Genomic DNA, 21,260 nt, shown 5'->3' on the forward strand with positions numbered 1-21,260 from the left:
TGGCCGTTGCTGGCCCGTGCAGTCGGTTTTGCTGGCAGTGGGCCTCCCGAACGGTCCTAAAAGTCCGAAAGTACAGGCTACATCGAGGACTGTGAAAGATTTAAGGGCAACTTTAAAAATGCACCATCTCTGAAGGACCATAAACACATGCTTTAGTTCTTCCTTAATCTCTTTCTTAATCTATCTTTCCTCCAAAAGGACTTTGATGGACCAAACTCTGAAAGGGGATGCTGGTGAATGTCAGGAAACCACAAAAGTACAGGGAAAAAAATGGTAGTTTGGAATTCTCTGCTTTTACGGCACCCATGGACTCGTAAAGGGAGTCTGGATCACATCGGCTAGGATTTTGAACAAGACGGCCATGGAGCTCTGCCCCGTCCTTTTAAGCCTATGGGCAAAACACTAGAGAGCTAAGAGTCACATGCCATTTCAACAGTTAAACCCTGTGTCCGTGACAGGGAAATGATAATACAGAGTGATGTGTCCTGGAATAACTCGGCCTCTACTGTTTCCATTTTGGAAGATAATACCGCACATTACTGGACATTGTCCCTCATCTGCTGAACCGTTTTTAAGACTCTCGCATCAACTAAATCAAAATAAAATGTCAAAAGAGATTCATTGTGACTAGGAAGGGTAAACAAACCACTGTATTTTATTATAATTTCCTACAGCTTGCATACCAGAGAAAGATTTTTGGACATACAAAAGTTTTTCCAAAATATCCAAGATGCACAAACAAGACCTTACACACACTCCAGGGCCTTTAGTGTCAACAGACAGGAATAGAGTGCCACCTTGTGGACAAAGAAGAACAAGCATCTCACTTTTTTTTTTGGAAATATAGAAGGAAGAAGAGGGGCAGAAAATAATATAGATCCCTTGTCTCTTGTCCATCACTCTTTGCAGACATGTTTTTCTATCTCTCGTCACAGTGCATAATAAATTATTTAAGAATCCTGTTTTTAGTTCTGAGATTTTCACACTTTATTCACAGGATTAAACACTCAACAAGCAAAATAAACCCCATTCTTGTAGTCATTCACTCATACACACACACTACACACTCATCAAAAAAAAGGCTCAAAATCTCAATCAGCGTCTGGAGTCGGTGAAGGGTCAGCTGGTCATCATTTGTCTGCAGGCTTGAATGGATCAGACCATATCTTTACACCTTGAGCCAAAAAAAAAAAAGAAGAAATCATGTCAGTTATGTACCGTATGTAACTGTAATGTTACACTACTATTACAGCATTAAGTTGTACATAAAAGAATGGTCACTAAGTTCTCATCAGACCCGTTCAACAGTCTACTTTACTTACTGTGTGTGTGTATAACTCGTCATATAGGACAATACAGCGGGTGTCTTAAATTAGGTTTAATTTGTGTATATTTTTAGGTAATTAAAAAAGAAAAAAGAAAATGCCCAGTGCGACAAGACAAACATTTCACAGAAGTTATGTGTATGTGTTTGTGTTTGTAGAATTTAGGATAATATATATTTTATGTTATTTTAAATTGCCCCGTGTGCAAATCTAGTGTCAGCTCTTACCCACGGGCTGCACATCTGCCTGGTTGATTCCTGCCCGGTTCGTCTTTTGGACTTCTCCTAAGACAAAGAAAAGAATACAGTGTATTCAGTTGAAGATGCTTGTGGTCAAAAAAATCAATGTCATAAGCAAGATTTTCACGTAACACAATCAGTTTGTTGTTTTTTGTGGTGGTGGAAAGTAACCAAGTGTGTTTACACAAGTACAGAATTTAAGTGCAATTTTGGGGTACTCAAAGGTTCAAGGTACATTTCATTCATTTCTTGTACTTTTACTAAAGTACGTTTTTGAATGCAGGTCTTTTACTTGTAATGGAGTTTATTTAAGTTATAGTAATACTAATTTTACTTAAGTTAAAGTACCTATAACAGTAACTCTAACCAAGAATAAGGAAAGGTTTCCACATCTGAACAATAAGAGGAGTGGTTGTACAAGACATATGGTAAAAGTCCAACTCTTTAAATGAATTTTCCTGGCATCACTTGTCTTTGTCTTAGTTGCTTTAACTACATGTTTATGGTTTCAGAAGAAGTGGAAAGGGAACATTTGGGGTAAACAAACAAATAAACAAACCTAAAAACCTTTAGCTTGCTTGCAACACACGCAACACTTGTTTATTTAGTCTTTGAATGGCAGTTTCTTTCCTTTAAGCTGTTTTGAATAGCTTTTGATTAATGTTTTAAACACGTTTTAGACACATAACACCAGCTAACGGCTAACGTTAGCTAAAGTATTAACTATAACTGTAAGAAAAAACACTTAGCTAACCAAAGGCTTTGTGTTGCGTATTGAACGTGTACAGTAGATGCAAAATACTGCAAAATACCTCCTGACATTACGTTTAGTTTCACTGTGAACTCCTGATTGTATAACTGATGCTACAACGTCAGGAAAGCTGGTACTTACTGTACTCATTTTTGTGCGTCAGAGGGTAGAAGAATATCGGGTAAAACGCAGCGGCAACAGCCGTTATAAAGCCTCCAAATACCAACGCTATTCTCCTATTTTTTGACATTTTTACCGCTTCATCGGAGGACAAACTCTCACCTCCAAGTGCACACAATGTTTACAAAATTAGCTTCCGGCGTAAAGGTCACCAAAACCACGCGTGTCTAGACGGTGACCCTAGATTTGTGAAAACTCTCGCGAGATTTGTTTCAAGCGCTCATTTTAACCCAAACCATGATCTTTCTCTAACCTTAACCCAGTGTTTTTGTGCCTAAACCTAACTAGACCTTAACCACAGCGTTGTCACATCACAAAACATAACTATTGACAAACAATTACAATGACAAACAACGCGCACAACGAAGGAACAACACGTACAAATCTCGCGAGAGTTTCTTAAGAGTCACATGCTGCAGCACAACAATAATAAGGAAGTCTGTGTGCTGTTTGGCGACTTTGTCCTCTCTTATAGGATAAAAAATGAGGTTTTTAGCCGTTATAGTGCATTTTCTTTGCTACTTTTACTCGTATGGAGTGACAGAAGAAAACGAGCCAATTCAGACATTTGTAATTCCTCACAGTCACATGGATGTTGGCTGGGTGTACACTATTCAGGTGGGTTTCTGTGACCAGTTTTTTTTGTAATTAAGGTGTTAAAGGATAGGTTCACAATTTTTCAAGTATGCTTTAAAACAACAGTCAGGGGTCCATATGAACAGTGAAAGAGGTTTATACTGGCTGTTAAAAGATCCTCTTCAAATGTGCTTTCAATGTAGGTAATGGGGGCCAAAATCCAGTGTGTCCACAAAAATACATCTAAAAGTTTATCTGAAGCTTATATGAGGCTTCAGCAGTCTGAGTTAGTCCTGTCAAGTGGATATCTACCATATTTACAGTCTTTTTAGCATCAAATTCCCCTTGTGTTTTTTCGGACAGTGTTTCCCTGTTGAGCTGCGGTGGTATAGTAACAAAAAGAGGAACTTTGGCACTAAAAAGACTGTTACGTTGAACGATACCTACTTGACTTGACTCATTTAAAGCTTCATATTAACTGCAGATAAACTTTTATATCGTTTTGCACAGAGGGAGGACTGTTGATTTTGGCCCCCATCACTTACATTGTCAGTGCATTATGAAGGGATCTTCTAATTTCTAATGGCCAGTATGAACAGGGGGAATGATTATGCTAAGAAAAAACATGTTTCAATGTTCATTTTGGCACCTGACTGGTGTTTTAAGATAGACTTGAGAAACTGTGAACCCATCCTTTAAACCTGACAAGCATATAGCGCATAGCTCATAGTTTAACAGTTTCCTTTTACCAAGGGACTGTTACTTGTATAATGTGGATAAATATATATTTGTATATTGTAAATGTGTATTTTTCATTATAAATCTGAATATGAGTGTGTATCTTCTGCAGGAGAGTATGCACGCCTATGCAGCCAATGTGTACACCAGTGTAACTGAGGAGCTGTCAAAGGCTAAAGACCGCAGGTTCATTGCTGTGGAGCAGGAGTTCTTCCGACTGTGGTGGGATACTGTGGCCTCAGACTCCCATAAGAGACAAGTAAGGACATGTGATGGGTCTGAACTCTGTACTGACATGAATACTGCAAAGCAGTGCCAATAAATTAACTTCAAGCTGGAATATCCTGATTTAAGCTCCAAAAATGCAGAATGCTACCTTTTAACATTATGCACATCGATATCCCTCATTAGATCTTCTCTGCCTGGTAAATGTAAATGTGTCTTTCAAATCCAAAAATTCAAATGAATGAATGAATGAATATTAAAGCTCAAGATAACCCTGATGATAACATCATGGTTCTGTCAGACTTCAGAAAGCTCCTTTAGAGCCACATAAGACATTATATAGAGCTCCAGCAATTATTCAAGTAATCAATTAGTTGACAGCTATTAAATTAATCAGCAACACTTTCGATAATCGATTAATTGTTTTGAGTCATTTCTTAAAGAAAAAATGTCCAAATTTTCTGGCTCCAGCTTCTCAAATGTGAATATTTTCTGTTTTTTTAGTCTTCTATGACAGTAAACTGAATATCTTTTTGTCAAATTTGAGAATTTGCTGCTTTCTCTTGTCTTACATCATAGTAAATTGAATATCTATGAGTTTTGGAGTGTTGGTTGGAAAAAAGAAGACATTTGAGGACATCTCCTTGGGCTTTGGGAAACAGTGATCAACATTTTATGGACCAAACAACTAATTGATTAACTGGGAAAATAATTAACAGATTACTTGATAATGAAAATAATTGTTAGTTGCAGCCCTAACACTATATCTGTTTTTAGAGGCTGAGTAGTACTTCCCATGTCATGTACACCAATCATCATGTGTAAGTGGAGTCGGTGAAGTACCTCTTTACATGCATAGTAAATATTGAACATGTTATTGCTTGGTTGCCTTCTAGGTACGGCAGCTTGTGAAAGAGGGTCGACTTGAGTTCATCATCGGGGGCCAAGTAATGCACGATGAGGCTGTGACTGATCTAGATGATGAGATATTGCAAATGACAGGTAGCGCTGTGCACATTCCCTGCCCCCTTTTTTAATCCTCAGTCCCAGTGATGAGTTATGTAAAGTAAAACAGAGCCTCCCTGCTGTTCCAGAGGGCCACGGTTTCCTCTATGAGACGTTCGGGGTGCGTCCTCAGTTCTCGTGGCACGTGGATCCATTTGGAGCCTCGGCCACCACGCCGGTCCTCTTTGCTTTGGCGGGGTTCAATGCTCACCTCATCTCCCGCATTGACTACGACCTCAAGGACAACATGCAGAAACAGAAGGTATAATGTGATGCCTCGTTCCAAATATTAGGTTACTTTTGGAGCTGTTTTAATAGAGCTTGATCAGAAAACAGTTGGAATTTTCATGTAATCTATATATCAAAACTTTGGTATGGTTGTGAATTGCCACCACATGTATGTGTATTCATTTTTTGGAACAGAAACTACAATTTGTGTGGAGAGGTTCTCCCTCTCTAAAGGGGCGGCAGCAGATCTTCACTCACACCATGGACCAGTTTAGCTATTGCACCCCATCTTACCTGCCATTCTCCAACAGGTAGTATGCAGCCATGGGTAGAATTGAATTCCACTGTAAATGACTAGTGCCTTCTTGACCTATTATTGTGCAAAAAATTCTATTTATTCACCCATATTTATTAAATTGGTATTATTAAATAGACAAATGGCAGATTTTTCATTAAAAGGAAATATATTCTTACTTCTCAGCTCTGGTTTCTATTGGAATGGAGTTGCCTTGTTCCCTGACCCCCCTAAAGATGGAGTCTACCCCAACATGAGCCTGCCCGTCACAAAGGAGACAGTACATGCCTACGCCAAGACCATGGTGGAGAACATCAAGCAGAGGGCTGCATGGTTTAGGACAAATCATGTGCTCTGGCCATGGGTAAGCAAATACAAAAAAGTGATCCTTTTATTCAATGTCAGTGGAGTTTTTTTTTTCCTGTGTCTTAGTGAGATGTAGAGCTGCAAAAAACGATTATTTTCATTATATATTAACCTTCCGTTTTAGATGAAACGATTAATTGTTTTGGTCTGTAAAACATGATAAAACTGTGAAACATGTCCATCACAATTTCCTAGAGCCCAAGGTGACGCCAATGAATGTCCCATTTTGGACATTTTAAGACGAGGAAAAAAGCAAATTTTCAAATTTGAGAACCAGAAACCATCCAGTATTTGGCATTTTACTTAAAAAATGACCTAAACGAGTAATCTTTTATCAAAATAGTCATTTTCTGTTGATTGACTAATCGTTGCAGCTCTTGTTGGATGTGTTTTACATGGAGCAAAGGTTAATTTTGAATTGAGAAGTTAAGAAAAATGTGGGAGGTAACGTGTAAAATTTGATTTCCAAGGGGGACGTGTTTACATAAAGTTCAATTATTCAGAAATGTGCTCTTAAGTAAATGTGGTCCTTGTTTATCAGGGTTGTGACAAACAGTTCTACAACTCATCAGTGCAGTTCAACAACATGGACCCTTTAATCAAGTACATCAACCAGAACAGCAAAGAGTTTGGGGTGACAGTCCAGTATGCCACTCTTAGTGAATACTTCCAAGCCATCTACCAATCAAATCTTGTCTGGGAAGTCCGCGAGAGTGAAGATTTTCTACCTTATTCCACTGGTGAGAAACCTGTGTTTACTTCACACTCACACTGATATTCGTGTCACTTTCATCTACTATGGCTAACATGTTTTATCTCCCAGAACCCTACCAGGCATGGACAGGGTTTTACGCCTCCAGAAATGTCCTGAAAGGGGTGGCACGACGAGCCAGTTCCCAGCTACATGCGGCGGAGGCTCTTTTCGCACGGTACCGGATCAGCTTCCCTGACGGACCTGTAGCTAAAGACTGGGCCCTGGACAAACTGAGAGCTCTGCGCTGGGCCGTCTCTGAGGTAATGTGTCAAGATATTTGACTCCTTTTATCAGAAAGGGGTGTCTTGAAATATAGTAAATGACATATTGTTCATGGTCAAATTTGAAATGTACGATTAAAGATGAGAAGATGTTTGTGTTTTTTTTAGGTCCAGCACCATGATGGCATCACTGGCACTGAGTCTCCCAAGGTGGCGGACATGTACCTGCAGCATCTCACACAGGCCATGATGGGGGTGGAGGAGCTTCTGGCTGCACTCTTCCTGCTGCCCCATAACCTTGACATCCCCAGCATCATCGGCAGCCGCTACCACAGAAAAGGTGTTTTGCAAGAAGACTGTAGGCAGTTAGTAGACTGTTAGTAGGCAGATTTTGAAGACTTATTATTGTTTTTTAGCTAAGCACTAGCATCAAGAGTGGTCAAAAAGGACTTTGAGGTTGCTTTTTAAATAAATTGGTAATTGGTCATTAATCTTTTCACGCCAGGTGGTCATCAGGCTTTGGAGCAACACGTCATTGTTTACAACCCGTTAGCATGGAACATCACCACTATCATCAACACCACTGTAGCGTTCCCCGTTGCAGCCGTCTTCGATGATGACGGACAGCCTGTACTCGCACAGGTAGTGTGTTAGTGGTCTTCAAATATTGAATTCTTACAGTATCATTATGTGCTATTCGTCATTAAGAAATTACAGAGAATGAAGCAAAATGCAAACAGTTATATCTGTTCTTTAGGGACAAGAAGTCAGAAGCAGAAAATTGATATAATATATACTGTAACAATATCTTCCTCTGTCTGATGCAGATCCAGAGGTCAGCGTTGTCCAATGTGACCTACGACCTTTTCATTGTGGTGAACGTGGGAGGTCTTCAGCATAGGAAATACCTGATTAAGTTTTCTGAGAAACCGTGCAACGGGAGGTCCAAATGTGGCTGGACTTATAAAGCCAAAGGGGTTGTGTTTGAGAGACGCAGCATCCGGGACTGGACAAAAACAGGGAGGAGGCTTCTGCCAGTTCTGAATGAATGTTACAAGCTCATGTTTGACCAGGATACAAATCTGCTGCACAGCATCACTTATCTGTAAGATTTTAAGTCTACTACAGCTTATGTTACACTCTGATGCTTTTACTTACTAGTTGCACCTACCAGTCGTACCTACAATCCCAGTTGTGCGACTGTTTTGGATTTTCTTAAAACACTTTCATGCTTTTCTCTTGTGCTCATGTAAACCTTTGACCTCTCTGACATCCTTTGTAGACAGGAGAAAAGGAGCGTAAGGATGACGCAGGATTTTTGGGAGTATCACGCAAATGGAGATGTAAAAGCAGGGCCTATATCTGATAACTACATCTTCAGCGCCAATGGTTCAGCAGTTCGGGCCTACAAGGCTGTGGAGATGGCGATCATCCCTGGGAAGATAGTAACTGAGATCAGGCAATACTTCTACAGGTGGGTAAAAGTAACCTAAATGTTGTACTTTTTGGATCCATCCAGGTTTTATTGGTATTTTTTTCCCCAAATTTTTGTAATCCCGCTCTTTATCTCACCTCATCACACTTCCCCATCATCTCCCCATCTTCTCACATTCCCAATTTGACATGTTCCGTCTTTTAGAGAGGAAAGCGATAAGGACTACGCCTTCTCTATCACCACCCGTGTCCCAGAATGCCTTAGGAGCAAAGTGCAGTGTCATAGGCTGGAGCAGACCTACGCACTGGGTCCCCTCCACATCAACACAGAGGTCGTCCTCAGGACCAGCTCCTCTGTGAAGAACAACAGGACCCTGTACACAGACGACAATGGATACCAGATGATGAAGCGACCGTACAAGAAGTTCACCAACAACACTTTAGCAAGAGTAAGGCTCATGATAAACTGGACTCTTTGGCTTTGGACTGCAAGGGAATTTTCCAAATAAGTAGCCCAGGTGATATGATATGCTATTCACTTTGCAGAACTACTTCCCCATGGTTCGTGCCGCATACATAGAGGATGAGCTCAGCAGACTGGTGCTCGTCAGCGACAGAGCCCACGGTGTGTCCAGCCAAGCCAGCGGACAACTAGAGGTAAAGGAAAAAAAAAGCTGTGGAGAACAAATACACCCCCCTGCTTCAGTTAGTGCTGAAATACGTTCTGTGTGTTTGTCCCAGGTCATGCTTCATCGACGTCTTTGGAACAACTTACCCTGGAACCTCGGCTACAACCTGACCCTCAACGACAGCTCGGTCGTGCAGCCCACCCTGTGGATGATGCTGGGCTCTAAAAGTGCCACCTCCAAGCTTTATCAGAGGGAGGCGATAGAGCTGCAGCACAGACCTGTCGTCATGCCCATCGACCAACCTCGTGAGTGCTTATTATAAGGCTGCATGACGTCAAAAACTGATACAGCTATATATTTTCTGAACCAGCATTTGCATTAAGATGAAAGAGTCACAGCAGTTGTTCTGAATGGAAAGGCTACACCTGAATAATGTAATCCATCCAACTTTCTGGAACTTTTCTGGAACTTGTAGAGATTTAGAGACTTGTTAAAGACTCCTCAGCTGGGTGATTGCTGGCCGAGACAAGGTCATGAACCACAGTCATCTCAGTTATGTACAGGCCCCTTTTACTCTCTTTTAAACTGCAACAAATAGCTTTGTTTTTTAGCACTCATGCTGCATTTTAACTGCCTCAGTTGTGTTAGTTGACCCAACTTCCCAATCTCCTGTACACTTAGAGAAGCCCTGGCTGGAGAAGGAGCCTAGAGAAAGTTCTCCTATACGTTCGGTGGTGCTGCCGCCCAACCTCCACCTCCTCAGCCTCAGTATCTCTGGATGGAACTACAGCTCTAATCACGATGTTCACCTCAGCCACATACACTCAGGTCAGCTGTCCCTTCACATTTTAAGGTTCTTGCTGATTTTTCCCAGAAGGAACCATCAGGAAGCTCATAGACTTTTTGTTTGTCAGCTGTGTAATGTATTTTTTGCATGACATACATCTACTGTAGGTAAGGATTTACACTCGGAGCCGGACTACGATCGGGTCCTGTTGAGAATCATGCATCTCTTCGAGGAGGGAGAAGACCCCGAGCTTTCAAAGCCAGTCACCATAAACTTGAAGGTGAAAAAAACAACAACTTAATTTCTTCATATTAATGTCACAGAGGAAACTCTTGGATTCTCATCATTTTTAAAATAGAGTTTACATGACCTTTTTCTCTTTCGATTGTCATTTCCTGTGTGCGCAGGATGTTCTGCGGGGCATAGGGGAAGTGAGAGTGATGGAGGAGCGTTCTCTCACAGGAACCTGGGATATCGGCAGTCTGCAGAGGTGGAAGTGGAAGACTGCAGATAACTTTGAACAAAGTGAGACAACGGTGGTAAACAGGAGAACAGAGAATACTTGATTTATCTTCTACTTCTACTTCTATTCTTTGGAAAAAGGTCTTAGAATAGACTCACACTGATATGTACATTAGCTGAAATGATCTCATCCCTTTACATACAGTATTTTTTTGTGCTTTCTTCTCAGAGAGCAGAAGCTGTTGGATGTGTGGAGACGAAGCTTTCACTGTGACCATCTCACCCAAAGAGATCAGGACCTTCTTCCTTCACTTCAGCTCCAACAACCTTTATTAGGCTGAAATGTCTTTTGTCTTCTGTGAAGATAACCCGTCTTTAGACTTTGCAACAAATATGCTTTTAAAATACTGTTTCTTTTGTTACACTGTTAATTAATGCTCATTTTGCACACTGTTGATTTTTTTTGAAGCACTGATGTGTTGATTAAGTGTGAACGTTCCCACTGTTGACTCTCACTGAATAAAGTGATTATTATTTTTGTCATGTTTTGTTCAAATGTCTGTGTCTGCACTCTCACTGGCTAACAAACATCACAGTAAAGCGTGTCTGATATTGGGGGATTATGGGCGAGAAAACTGAACATCTGTTCATTCCAGTGAAAAATGCTCAAATGTTTCACGCTTGTGTTTCACTCGTAGCCAGTGAAAACTTCTGGTATTGGGGGAGATGTATGTGGTCATCCTTGATGCATTTTTAAAGTTGCTGCAAGCAAAACGCAGCTGCCTGACTGCCACCAACAAAAGAAAGTTACAATAATTAAGACAAGTAGAAATAAAATCGCTTCAGAGAGTTCCTGTTATAGTCTACAGCTTGGCAAATTTTACAGCATGTAAAAAATGATGCCTGTTTCTTACATGTGTATGTGCTTAAAAAAAATAGTTTGATATTTTGGGAAATATATTTATTTGCTCTCTTGCTACGAGCATTAAAACTGGCAGCCTGGCTTTGTCCAAATGATAAAAAAATGCACCTATAGCACCTCTAAAGCTCACAAATCTGAATGTAATGACAAATTATGAAACTTGACAGGGTAGGCTATAGCGTGTCATCAACACATATGCTTGTCTTTATGCTAAACTAACCCTTATCATCATCATCATCATCTCCTGGCCTGGCACCTAACTGACAGATATAAGGCAAAAAAAAAAAAGCCCAAAAATGTTGAACTAATCCTTTAAATACAATCTCTGGGGCTAAATATGAGGGATCCTGTTCAGAAAGCTTTTAGGAATCCAGCACATAACATCCTCATGGCTTTTTTTGTTGTTGTTGGTGCTGCATTGCCACATAAGTGTAAAAAAATATGACAGATGACAGTTTTCAGAGGTAATCTGCTAGTATGGCCGCTAGGGGCTTCATACACCCATTATTACCAAAGCAGCAGTGAGTCTCCAAAAGGAAACACCCGAAGAGAACAAAAAACCTTTGGTGGTCTGTGTATCGCCGTGGCAGCTAACCAGAAAGGAAATAGTATTAAAATGCATGTTATGACGTGTTAGTGTTGGCCTTCAGTAGCATATTACGCCATGACCGAATTGGAAATAGAGGACGTTGTCTGCAATTTTCCAAGATGAGCAGTGTCAGTGTGAGTCCTGTTTCTTTCTTTCATCAGCTGCAGGATTTTGAATGAACATTGCAACCGAATAATCATATTTGAAGCGAGTCAGAATGGTGTTTAATGTCAGTGTCTCCTATTCAGCAAAGCAATGCATGACGGTTTTATTGTCCATAGAAATGCTGGATGCTGTGAGGAGGCGTTATACGCGTTGCTAGGATACTAGACTGGGAGGGGGGCTGATGGTTTGCATCACCTACAGGGCTCCCTAAGGTGCTGGAGGACTTTGAGGTCAGGCCTTTGCTGATATGTTTCCTCTATATTTCCTCTCTGTGTTTATGTGTGTGAACAGAAAAGAGAGAGGGAGCAGAGGAGGAAACTGCAGCACTTTCTGAGTGACCTGGCTTTACTTGGATCGTTACAGGTTCGAAAAGATAAACACACTGAATGCATTTGCAGAAGAGATTAAACACACAGTTACTCATGGTTAAAACAAACTCTTGCAAACACTCTTTTTTTTCTTCCTCCTCTGACAGGGTTTTAAGTACTTCCAGCCTTGGCTCAGAGGGAAAGAGGAGTTGCTGCTGACAGTGGTTAATGAGGATCTGGTGAGAAGACTCAAATGCACTCATCTCAATAAACACACAGCTTGTACACCTTGAAAAAAAAGAAAATAAATTGAGTAAATGCTGTAATTTTTCATATTTTTGGACTATGATGGTGCACAAAATGACAATATGGGATAAACTGAATGTAGTTCGGTCCCTGTCGTCTTGCATTTCTCATCATATCATCATCATTACTACTACTACTAGGGTTGGCGCTCTCCGGGCTTCGTGGTGTCCAGAGCCTCCTCCTACTCCTCCACCAGCAGCTGTAACAGCAGTGATGTCTCCCCCAGCAGCAGCTCCCCCAGTCTGGCCAGCCGGAGCAGCTCTCCCCTGCCTGGGGAACCTCCGGGCCCGCGAGCCTCTCAGCCGCACACACACACCAAGACGCAGCCACAAACCGCCAGGTGATTAATGCTACTTTGGTGTGTTTGTGTGTCTGATGTTGTGAAAATTGGGCAACAGATTTAGAAAGTATCATCTGTCGGTGCGCGCAAAACAAAACAGTACAGAAATATGTTCGTCATTGATACAGATGATGATAATGATGCTTGTTTCAGTACAGTAAAAATGATGAAGAGGCAGCTATAATGATACTTTGATAATTATGTAGCCTAGACAAAGCTGTAGTGGACATTTATGGTCTCGTCAGAAGGTGCAGGGGCTTGCAGGACGAGCAGAATGGTTCCACATCGAACAAACATGTTGCTAATGTTGAAAATCAACGAATCGACTGGATTAACGTTAATCAATAACATGATTTATCTCATTTATTAAGCAAAAAAGCCAAGCATTCTCTGATCACGGCTTCTCTAAGGTGAGATTTGCTGCTTTTTTCAGGATTTTGGACATTTGATTAGAAAAAACAGTGAATTTTAAGATGTCACTTTGGGCTCCTGGAACTTGTTTTCCCACTGTTGACTCTCACTGAATGATAATGCTCATTTTCTAATCTAGATTAAGCAATTTATGAACTAAATATCAGATAACGAAAGTATCTATACATTGTTTGATTACTTCCTCCTCAGTGTTGTACATGGAAGAAGGGTTTTTTAATATCCATTCTATACATTTTTTTCTATGGGACACACTGTTGCACTCTTCTTATAAAGCAAATATCACTGATGAGGCCTTGAGTAAAGCACTTAAAAGCTCCCAGGTATGGATGTACATGTATCTGTAACATCTCTAAATGACTTGTGACAGATCTCTCTGGCCATCTCAATCTCATGAAATAAGCTCGTACAGCGCAAGAAAAATAAATAAACCTGCTTTGCAAGCAGACTTTAGACACATAAACACACATTGGTTGACCTCTTTCTGTGCCCTCAGGGACGCCAGCAGTGAGGAGCATCTTCTTCCAGCATCTCCCAGTGAAAGAGAGATAGCAGTGCCTGTAAGTGCTTTCTAAGAGGGAAACCTCTGAGCCAGTTAATATTTGAAAGATGCTTGTAAAGTTTAGGACACATTAATACAGAGGCAGCTCTGGTTTACTTCTAACCCCTGTGAGTTTCACTTGCACACTCAGTTTCACAGCCTCAACTTTGTCCCTCTACAGGAGGTGAACTGCACTCTGTTTTTAGTGGCTGGTTATGTCAAATACGGACGTCCACACGCTTGGATACGCTCCAATCACGAGCGCCTGGTCAACATCGGAGGGACCGATTCAATGGTCAAGGACACGCCTATGAAACTGAAGTCCATCGCTGACTGGCAAACACGAGGTATGGAAACAATGTGTGGAATCCAAAAAGGAGAAAGTTATTGTTTCACTGCACAGATTCAATAATTACACCATTTTCCATGAGCTAAATCAGATGCAGATGTCCTCGCTTGAGTTTAACCTTCTAATGTTTAGCGTGGATTTGGTTTGTGGAAAAAAGCTTTATGTGCTTTTTGTTGGATTAGAATTTAAAAAAAAAAAAAAAAAAAAAAAAGCTTTTCTGTCCTTTTTTTTCCACTCCTCCAGGTATTCGTGTGTGGGATGTCGTCAGTGAGCTGGTGTGTCTGTGCACCGTCCCCTCTCCCTCTAACCCCTTTGCCCTGGACATGCGTTACATCAAAAGCCTTCCCCTCCCAGACCGCTTCCTCGTCACAGGAGCTCTCCTCAACTTCCTGGAGATGTATGTGGTTTACGGGAACCGGGATGAGTTGCACTATGACAAAGGTGTGATTTAATCTCAGGAAATTGTGGATGATAGCAGGAGGATGTGTCATTTCAGTTTAACTTTAGTTTCAGGGACACTAAGAGAGAAGAATTAGATGATCACTTACTTGAAATGCTATAATTTCTGGTGAATTAAAGTTCAGTATATATTACATTATCACTGCATATTAATACACTGTTATTATTATCCAGGCCAGCAGGTGGTGCTGTTTAGCCACATTATGAAGGGTTCAGACCTGCTGCCTTTCTCCTCACTCTACACTTTGTTTACAGGCCTCAGTGAACATATTTGATGATACTTTTCTCCTTTCAGTGGTAGAAGAGGTGAAGCCTCTGAGGCGTCTCCACGTTCACTCCCTGCTGGAGTTACAACGGCACAGAGAGAGCTCCGGGTTGCTCAACAGTCCCAAGCAGCAGGACTCTTCCGGAGAGGAGTGACCATAAATATCCTTCTGTTATCTTCATGGTGCATTTTTATGGATGTATTGTAGAAAAAAAAGAGACAGAAAATAGGTTCAGATATGTATAAACTCACCAGAACTCTGTTTTGTTTAACAGATTTTTTTGTGTTGTGGTACATTTCCTGGTTTTGTAAAAATCACACGTTGCAAAGAGATTGAATGAGTATACCTGCGTGCAAAATCTGACTTATCATATGTGTTTATGTAACACGTACAAACAAAATGTCTGAATGGAGCTCTTGTGACACCACTCCTGCCACACACACAGTGCACAAACCTATTGCAGCAGTATCCAAATGTAGCTGTTGCTACATCTTTACTACAGTTGGGAAGGTATTCCCATGTATCAGACCCTGGGAAACCAGTCACATGACTGAGATTAAAAATCCCAGGACCTCTCTGAATGTCTTGCCCTGCCACCCCGAACCCTTCAATCCCACTCTCTCCCTCTCCCACACAGGAATTCTGTTTTTCTCTGGCCAAATATAACATTTTTAAAACTCGAGTGTTCAATCCTGGAAACAGGCTCGTTTATCATGCATCTCATTCACCGTAAGGGTCAAAGCTGCAGAAGTTAAAAGCTTAAATATTTGTCTTGTTGAACGTTACAGCGGTATGAGAACAACATGTAGAGGACACTTGAAATAACAAACAGAAAATGCAGTATAAAAAAGTTTTAATATTTCATAAAATACATATTAATTAAATATGTACATACTGACATAAAAACAGTACATTGATAAAATAACTCTTAAAGCAGGCACTTGAGCCCCTTTTCTGAGATCGGGGCTGTGCCGTTTGTAATTGGAGAGATACATCACGAGTACAAAACTTTCAAAATTAACTGAGAAAAACCTAGTGGCACATCAGTCAAAAACACAGGCACCTTTCCTGATTTAAAAAAAAAAAAAAGGCAACATCTCTAGCTTAGTTTTGGTCCGGAAACACAAAAATGAAAAATGGATGGTAGCCTCAGGGGTGCACTGCTAATTCTCACATCTCTGTGTAACATTTGTAAACCTTAAGACATGAATCAGAGCAACTTATGCAATACTGCACATATCAATGCCTTGTAACCGTCACTTTAAAAACGGACTTAAGCAGTTAGGGAACCTTTTATGGCTTTGGTAATGTGAATAAGTCGAGGGCTCAGAGTTAAAAGCACATTGTAGCATCTACTGATGAGGCCGCTCAATATGCAAAGTCATGGTCGGATGAAGGGGGGAAGAATTTGGGGGATTTTGAGAAAACTCTCTATCTCGAATTTCCCCCAAATTGGAATGCAGGTGCATGGCCGGCGCATTCCACACACACACACAGAGGCTCCGCAAAGGGAACACAGCGTTCCCAGTGTTCGGACACAAACAAACCCGCAAGTCGTGACTGAGTGGAGTTTTTTTTTTTTTTTCCACATAAATGCAAATGATTTATCGCTGTGGACAGTCAGGATCTGTTTGAGGTTTTTTCTTGCAGAATGCTGCTGTGTGCTTAAGGGGAGGATTTTGTTGACCTTGCATGTTTTGCAAAGGTCTATTTTTTTTTTCATTTATAATGCAGCTGGGCCTACTAAACTAATGGAAACTAATGACCTCTTAAAATGTAGTAAGACATGATAAAACGTTTGATTTATGATGAAAAAGGAACTTTGATGTGTTCAGATGTAGAATTTAACAGCTGGAAACTCGAAAGTGCTCAGAAATTACTAACTGTAAGTAGCTGCATTTATGTGCAACACAGACTATAATCACTTTTACTTCTGTATGCCATGTTTGCTTTTCCCTCTGAATCTCGACAAAATCTTGAAAAAAAAAAACTGTCACATCATGGGTCACAAGTGTGTTTTTCTCCATCGTATTCAAAAATAAAAGAGAAAAATGCTTGCTAGTGCCACAGGGTTAAAAAAAAAAAAAAATTACAATAAAATCATGACCTGTCACGAATGTCAGTAAATAAAACACTTTTAAAAAGTCTTCAAAAATAAAGACTTGTCGTCTTTTTCCAGTTTTGGCCAACAGCCAAAAGATTGTTGGTTTAATTGTCTCTCCAACTGACTAAACCTTTGGTGGCTTCATGTAACAACTACTTAAACAAACAAAAGCCATAGAAATGAACCTATCCGGTCTTCAAATGGCTTGCAGCCAGTCACAAGTCCTTACATAGCTGTTGACATGTGAACAAAGGCAGCTGTCAACAACATCTTGCGCCGTGTTGGACGCTACTCTTGCAAAAGTCAAAGGACGACTTTGCTGCGTCAAAAAACCTTCAAGTCCATACACTGACTCACCGATTATGGCAACATCCTTTCACAAGCAGAATCCTCGTGTGTCCAAATATGGACTTAACCAACTCCCCCACCTCCCCATTGTCCTTTCGTCTGCATTGTAATTGTTCCCTCCCTCCCATCAGTGCAGTCATCCTTGAGGTTGTCGTTAGGTTAACGTGGGCCCGTGTTCGAAGGGTTAAAGCAAGGGCTCAGTTCCAGCTGTCAGAGGCAGATCCTCTTCTGGTGATGGCCCTGAGGGGGCTGCGTGACATTGAGCCTCTCTTCTTCCAGTGAACTGAAAAGCAAAAGAGATACTAGGGTCAGTCATGTCAGCTTGGCTGCTGCAGATGAAAAGCTCACATTGGTGTTTTAAATGTTAATTATGAACATCCAACCAGCCCGAGTAGTTTGTCAACCTTGACTTTAAAGTGTTCTAGTGAGGTTATTCATTTACTAGCACCTACTTCAGCTCTTGGTTGTCATTACTTTCACTAAATGTGCTTGAGGTCAGCAGCTTTAGAAATCTTATCTTTCTCAACAATTTTACCAAGAGAGGAGAGAGTGATAAGAACAACAAATCATGATAAAGGTTCAATAGCCATAAAAAGGCTTTCTAGACTTACAGCCTTTCCTTTTTGGTTTAAGATAGCTACTCATAGCTCACCTTTTCCCAGACCGGCAGGAAGCGTGGAGCTCTTCGTGTTGCCAGGACAGTTGGACGACTCGTCTACACGTTTCCCCTTCACCTCTCCTGGCAGCAGCGTGGCCGAGCCGTCCTGCTGCCAGTCGCTCAACGCCCGCTGGAATGAATGTGCCAGACAAGCGGTCATGTCTCGTGCTCTCTCGGCCCGGCTGCACCAGAACACCCGACACTGCAGCTGCTGCCCATGATGCTTGCAGATGTACAGGAAGACATTGGGTCGGTTGGCATCTGCGGCACAGTATGCAATGTCCTGAAGGTATGTTTTTGTGAGCTGCCGACCCGTACTCAGTTCCTTGACCTCGACGTATCTCGGGCGCACCACCAGGGCGTGATCTTTGCTCAGCTTCTTCCCGTTAGCAATACCCTCCAGCAAATGGTTAATAGCATCCTGGGCCTGCTCTCTATCTAGAGAGAAGATTTTCTCTGTTCCCAAGTAGTGGACCTTGAAGAGAGGGTCACCGTGGGACAAAGACTCCGTGCGGTCACGGCGGAAGCGGCGCCGCAGTGCAGCAGGAGAGTTCTTAAGGGTTTGCATGAGGTGGAAAGTGCTGAGGGACATGTTGCGTTTCAGGCTGGGCTTTGGGGAAGTTTTTGCTGAGGTGTAACTGCTGATGGTCAGCTGGTCCTCTTCAGAACTTCTCCCGCTCTTCCACCTTTCTTCTATAAATGGAGCGTAGTTGCATCCACTGCTTTTATCTGAAATGAGGCAGATAAAGAGAGTGACGTTAGCGGATCCCTTTCAAAAGAGGCATGAATAATTGAGGAAGACAGAGGATGAAGCTTTTTTTCAGAATTAAATAAAGTGAAGGAAAGAGTACATCCAGGACACTGAAGATTTTTTTTATGTATGAAGCAGCTCTTCATTTGCTACATTCAATCTGTGGCTTTTAACTCCGCAAGTCTCCTTGATGAGGAAAAAAAAAAAAAAAAAAAAGGCATGCAGTCAGCACATCTTGTACCACAGTGTGGAAAAACAAAAGGCCACCAAACAGGATCAGTTACGAAAGTGACGCATTCAGTGAGGAATATTCATTTACCACAGACACTAGCCATTAAATATTTACAGTCAGGTTTGGTCTGGGCTTTGTCCTCACAGTAGTGAGTCCTTAAGAAACGTACAAACACACTGATGAAATAAATGGAAGATTATTGTAACACACAAAAGGTACATGGCCTTTAAACTTTACCCCGTGCCAAGTATTATCAACACCACCCACATATTGCCATACCATTACTTCTAGGCGGACTTAAAGACTTCTGTGACCTTGCCAACTGAAGTCTTATGCAACCAAGACATCTGGCCTCCCATTTGTATCCCACCCTACAAACCCACAGAACTGCCTGTTCTCCATTGTGTTACACTTTATTTTTTCCCCTTTCTCTTTTCTTTGCCATTCTTTCAACATCCGAGCTCCCTCCTCAGAAGTGAGCGGCAGAGAAAACCGCCGACTGTTCCAAAGTGGCGGCCATTGTTAGTCAACCCCCTGTGCAGGAAACAGCTTTGCATTCCCCCCCTAAATATTTCTCTTTCAAACAATGGCATGCTTCTGTGAGTATGTCACATCACAAAATGCAAGTTGACCTAGAGCCTAGGTTGACCTAGGACATGCACACGTGCAATTACATGTGTTAGCCACAGACATGCAGAAATACTGATAACTTTCACCTCTTGGATACACACACAAACACGTTTTTGGAATAAAACCAAGGCCACTATACAACTCTGCTTTTCTCTATCACTGGACAAACACAGTAATCAAACATTCCAAATTTGCATCCGGGTATTAAAAAAAAACAAAACATTGCCTGCATCACAGTAACTTTCATGAGATGTGAGTAAACGTCTATATGATTGGTGCAAAGAGCTGTCAAATCACAGCAGTATCCTGGTGTTGCAGCTTTTGGAAATGGATAGGAGATGCTTGCTTAATCACTTCTGTAAAACCATTGCACAATATAGAGAGATTCTTACTCCAAACTTTATTCTAAATATATAGCAAAAATACAAATAGAGTAAGAGGATTGTCAATTAAGAGTTATATATTAAGGGTATATCCTACAATGCTGAGACTTAACACTCAGTCTTCTGACTTGCAGCTCCAATAAAAAGCAACTGATGGAGCAAAAGCAAACTATTTGTAAAAAAAGAACTTGAGTTCCTTCAAATCCTGAGCTCTTTCCTTTTCTGCCGGATTAAGCAGCAGAGCCTGGTTATTTGAAATAGTTGTGATATGCAACGTATATCTCGGGAGTAAGCGAGAAAACATTAAGTTGACAGTTTTTAGAAGGTAGTTCGGGTCTCGTAGAGAAGTTCGTGGCAGGAAACTGCAAAAAGTTAGATTTCTTAACAGCTCACCAACATGTATAAAAAATTAAATAATGTTTTTACAACTGCCTTTAAATTATAAGCTGGGTATTTAAATTATCCTTTTTAAAAATCGGTCTTACCTGGCCACAGATTCATGCAAACGATGTCCTCGTGCGCCTCAGGTGAACCGCAGAGTCCCGTCAGGTGAGAGTCTAATACCATGCACGCTGACAAAAAAAACCCCAACAGTTTGACTGTCGGTAAATGTGACAAATAAATCGGTTAACCGCTCCGTCGGTGTTGACAAACTCGCAGTCAGTTCATCCAGTTCTCTGTTTGATTTTTCTCTGAGCTCAGTGTCCGTCTGGCGCATATATACGACAGTGAAACAGCGTGTGTACAGACTGAATCATGCTCTGCTTTATCCGGTGGACGTGTATGAGTTGAGTGAATCAGACAGCCCCGAGGACACACGTTTTAAACAGCGTAGGCGCGAGCCCGTCACGCACGTGGACGAGCGCTTGCGTCTGGGCAGAGAGGAGGCTGGCTGGTGTTAGTAAGCAGAGGGAGGTCTGAGGGCGAAATTAATGATTTATAAGAGGAGAGGGACTTACTGTATATGGTAGGATGGACAACAATTAACCTAGCTTTGTCTCATTTTACTGGCAGTAGTCTTTTACTAGAAATGCATGGTTAAGCTGTCTTTTCAATCATAGAGAAACCGAAAGTGCTCTAATATTTATAACAGAACACACAACATAAAGAAAATAGTATTAAGAGTTAAGATGAAAAAGCCTTTCTTAAAGTTAAGATGAAATGAAAAAAGCCTTTTTAACCCTTTTAGATCACATCCCTGGTCATACTGTGTGCATATTTAACAATATATGCCAAAAGAAATGCAAAAAAAATCAGTTTCTTTG

The 21,260-nt window shown here is 41.2% G+C and overlaps 4 protein-coding genes across 6 annotated transcripts; 2 read left to right on the forward strand and 2 right to left on the reverse strand.

Annotated features, from left to right (window-relative positions):
- Positions 1-637: 637 nt before the first annotated feature.
- Positions 638-2,650, reverse strand: smim20 (small integral membrane protein 20). The gene is made up of 3 exons (XM_067579600.1): positions 2,457-2,650; positions 1,553-1,609; positions 638-1,174 (listed from the first exon to the last, which is right to left on the reverse strand). Exons 1-3 carry the CDS (start codon positions 2,563-2,565, stop codon positions 1,131-1,133), a joined length of 210 nt encoding a protein of 69 aa, XP_067435701.1. The 5' UTR covers positions 2,566-2,650; the 3' UTR covers positions 638-1,130.
- A 91-nt stretch (positions 2,651-2,741) lies between these two features.
- Positions 2,742-10,758, forward strand: man2b2 (mannosidase, alpha, class 2B, member 2). 2 transcript variants are annotated; one of them, XM_067579598.1, is made up of 19 exons: positions 2,742-3,113; positions 3,922-4,068; positions 4,931-5,036; positions 5,129-5,301; positions 5,463-5,578; positions 5,749-5,926; positions 6,470-6,668; positions 6,752-6,942; positions 7,072-7,243; positions 7,409-7,545; positions 7,731-8,008; positions 8,186-8,377; positions 8,543-8,786; positions 8,884-8,994; positions 9,079-9,271; positions 9,648-9,794; positions 9,921-10,033; positions 10,161-10,278; positions 10,445-10,758. In XM_067579598.1, the coding sequence occupies exons 1-19, from the start codon at positions 2,979-2,981 to the stop codon at positions 10,549-10,551; spliced, it is 3,057 nt and encodes a 1,018-aa protein (XP_067435699.1). In that variant the 5' UTR covers positions 2,742-2,978; the 3' UTR covers positions 10,552-10,758. The 2 variants fall into 2 exon arrangements, with proteins under 2 accessions (XP_067435699.1, XP_067435700.1); XM_067579599.1 differs by lacking the exons at positions 9,648-9,794; positions 9,921-10,033; positions 10,161-10,278; positions 10,445-10,758 and adding an exon at positions 9,442-9,597.
- An 871-nt stretch (positions 10,759-11,629) lies between these two features.
- si:dkey-19b23.7 (uncharacterized) lies at positions 11,630-16,483 on the forward strand. 2 transcript variants are annotated; one of them, XM_067579323.1, is made up of 8 exons: positions 11,630-11,860; positions 12,183-12,254; positions 12,367-12,438; positions 12,646-12,845; positions 13,771-13,834; positions 13,997-14,162; positions 14,408-14,561; positions 14,919-16,483. In XM_067579323.1, the coding sequence occupies exons 1-8, from the start codon at positions 11,846-11,848 to the stop codon at positions 15,094-15,096; spliced, it is 921 nt and encodes a 306-aa protein (XP_067435424.1). In that variant the 5' UTR covers positions 11,630-11,845; the 3' UTR covers positions 15,097-16,483. The 2 variants fall into 2 exon arrangements, with proteins under 2 accessions (XP_067435424.1, XP_067435425.1); XM_067579324.1 differs by having other exon boundaries at positions 11,636-11,860; positions 14,408-14,605.
- Positions 15,726-20,782, reverse strand: si:dkey-19b23.8 (low density lipoprotein receptor adapter protein 1). The gene is made up of 3 exons (XM_067579325.1): positions 20,481-20,782; positions 17,994-18,728; positions 15,726-17,624 (listed from the first exon to the last, which is right to left on the reverse strand). The coding sequence occupies exons 1-3, from the start codon at positions 20,560-20,562 to the stop codon at positions 17,539-17,541; spliced, it is 903 nt and encodes a 300-aa protein (XP_067435426.1). The 5' UTR covers positions 20,563-20,782; the 3' UTR covers positions 15,726-17,538.
- Positions 20,783-21,260: the final 478 nt, after the last annotated feature.

This window comes from Thunnus thynnus, chromosome 22 (assembly GCF_963924715.1).
Source record: "Thunnus thynnus chromosome 22, fThuThy2.1, whole genome shotgun sequence".
In the NCBI taxonomy this organism is placed as follows: Eukaryota; Metazoa; Chordata; class Actinopteri; order Scombriformes; family Scombridae; genus Thunnus; species Thunnus thynnus.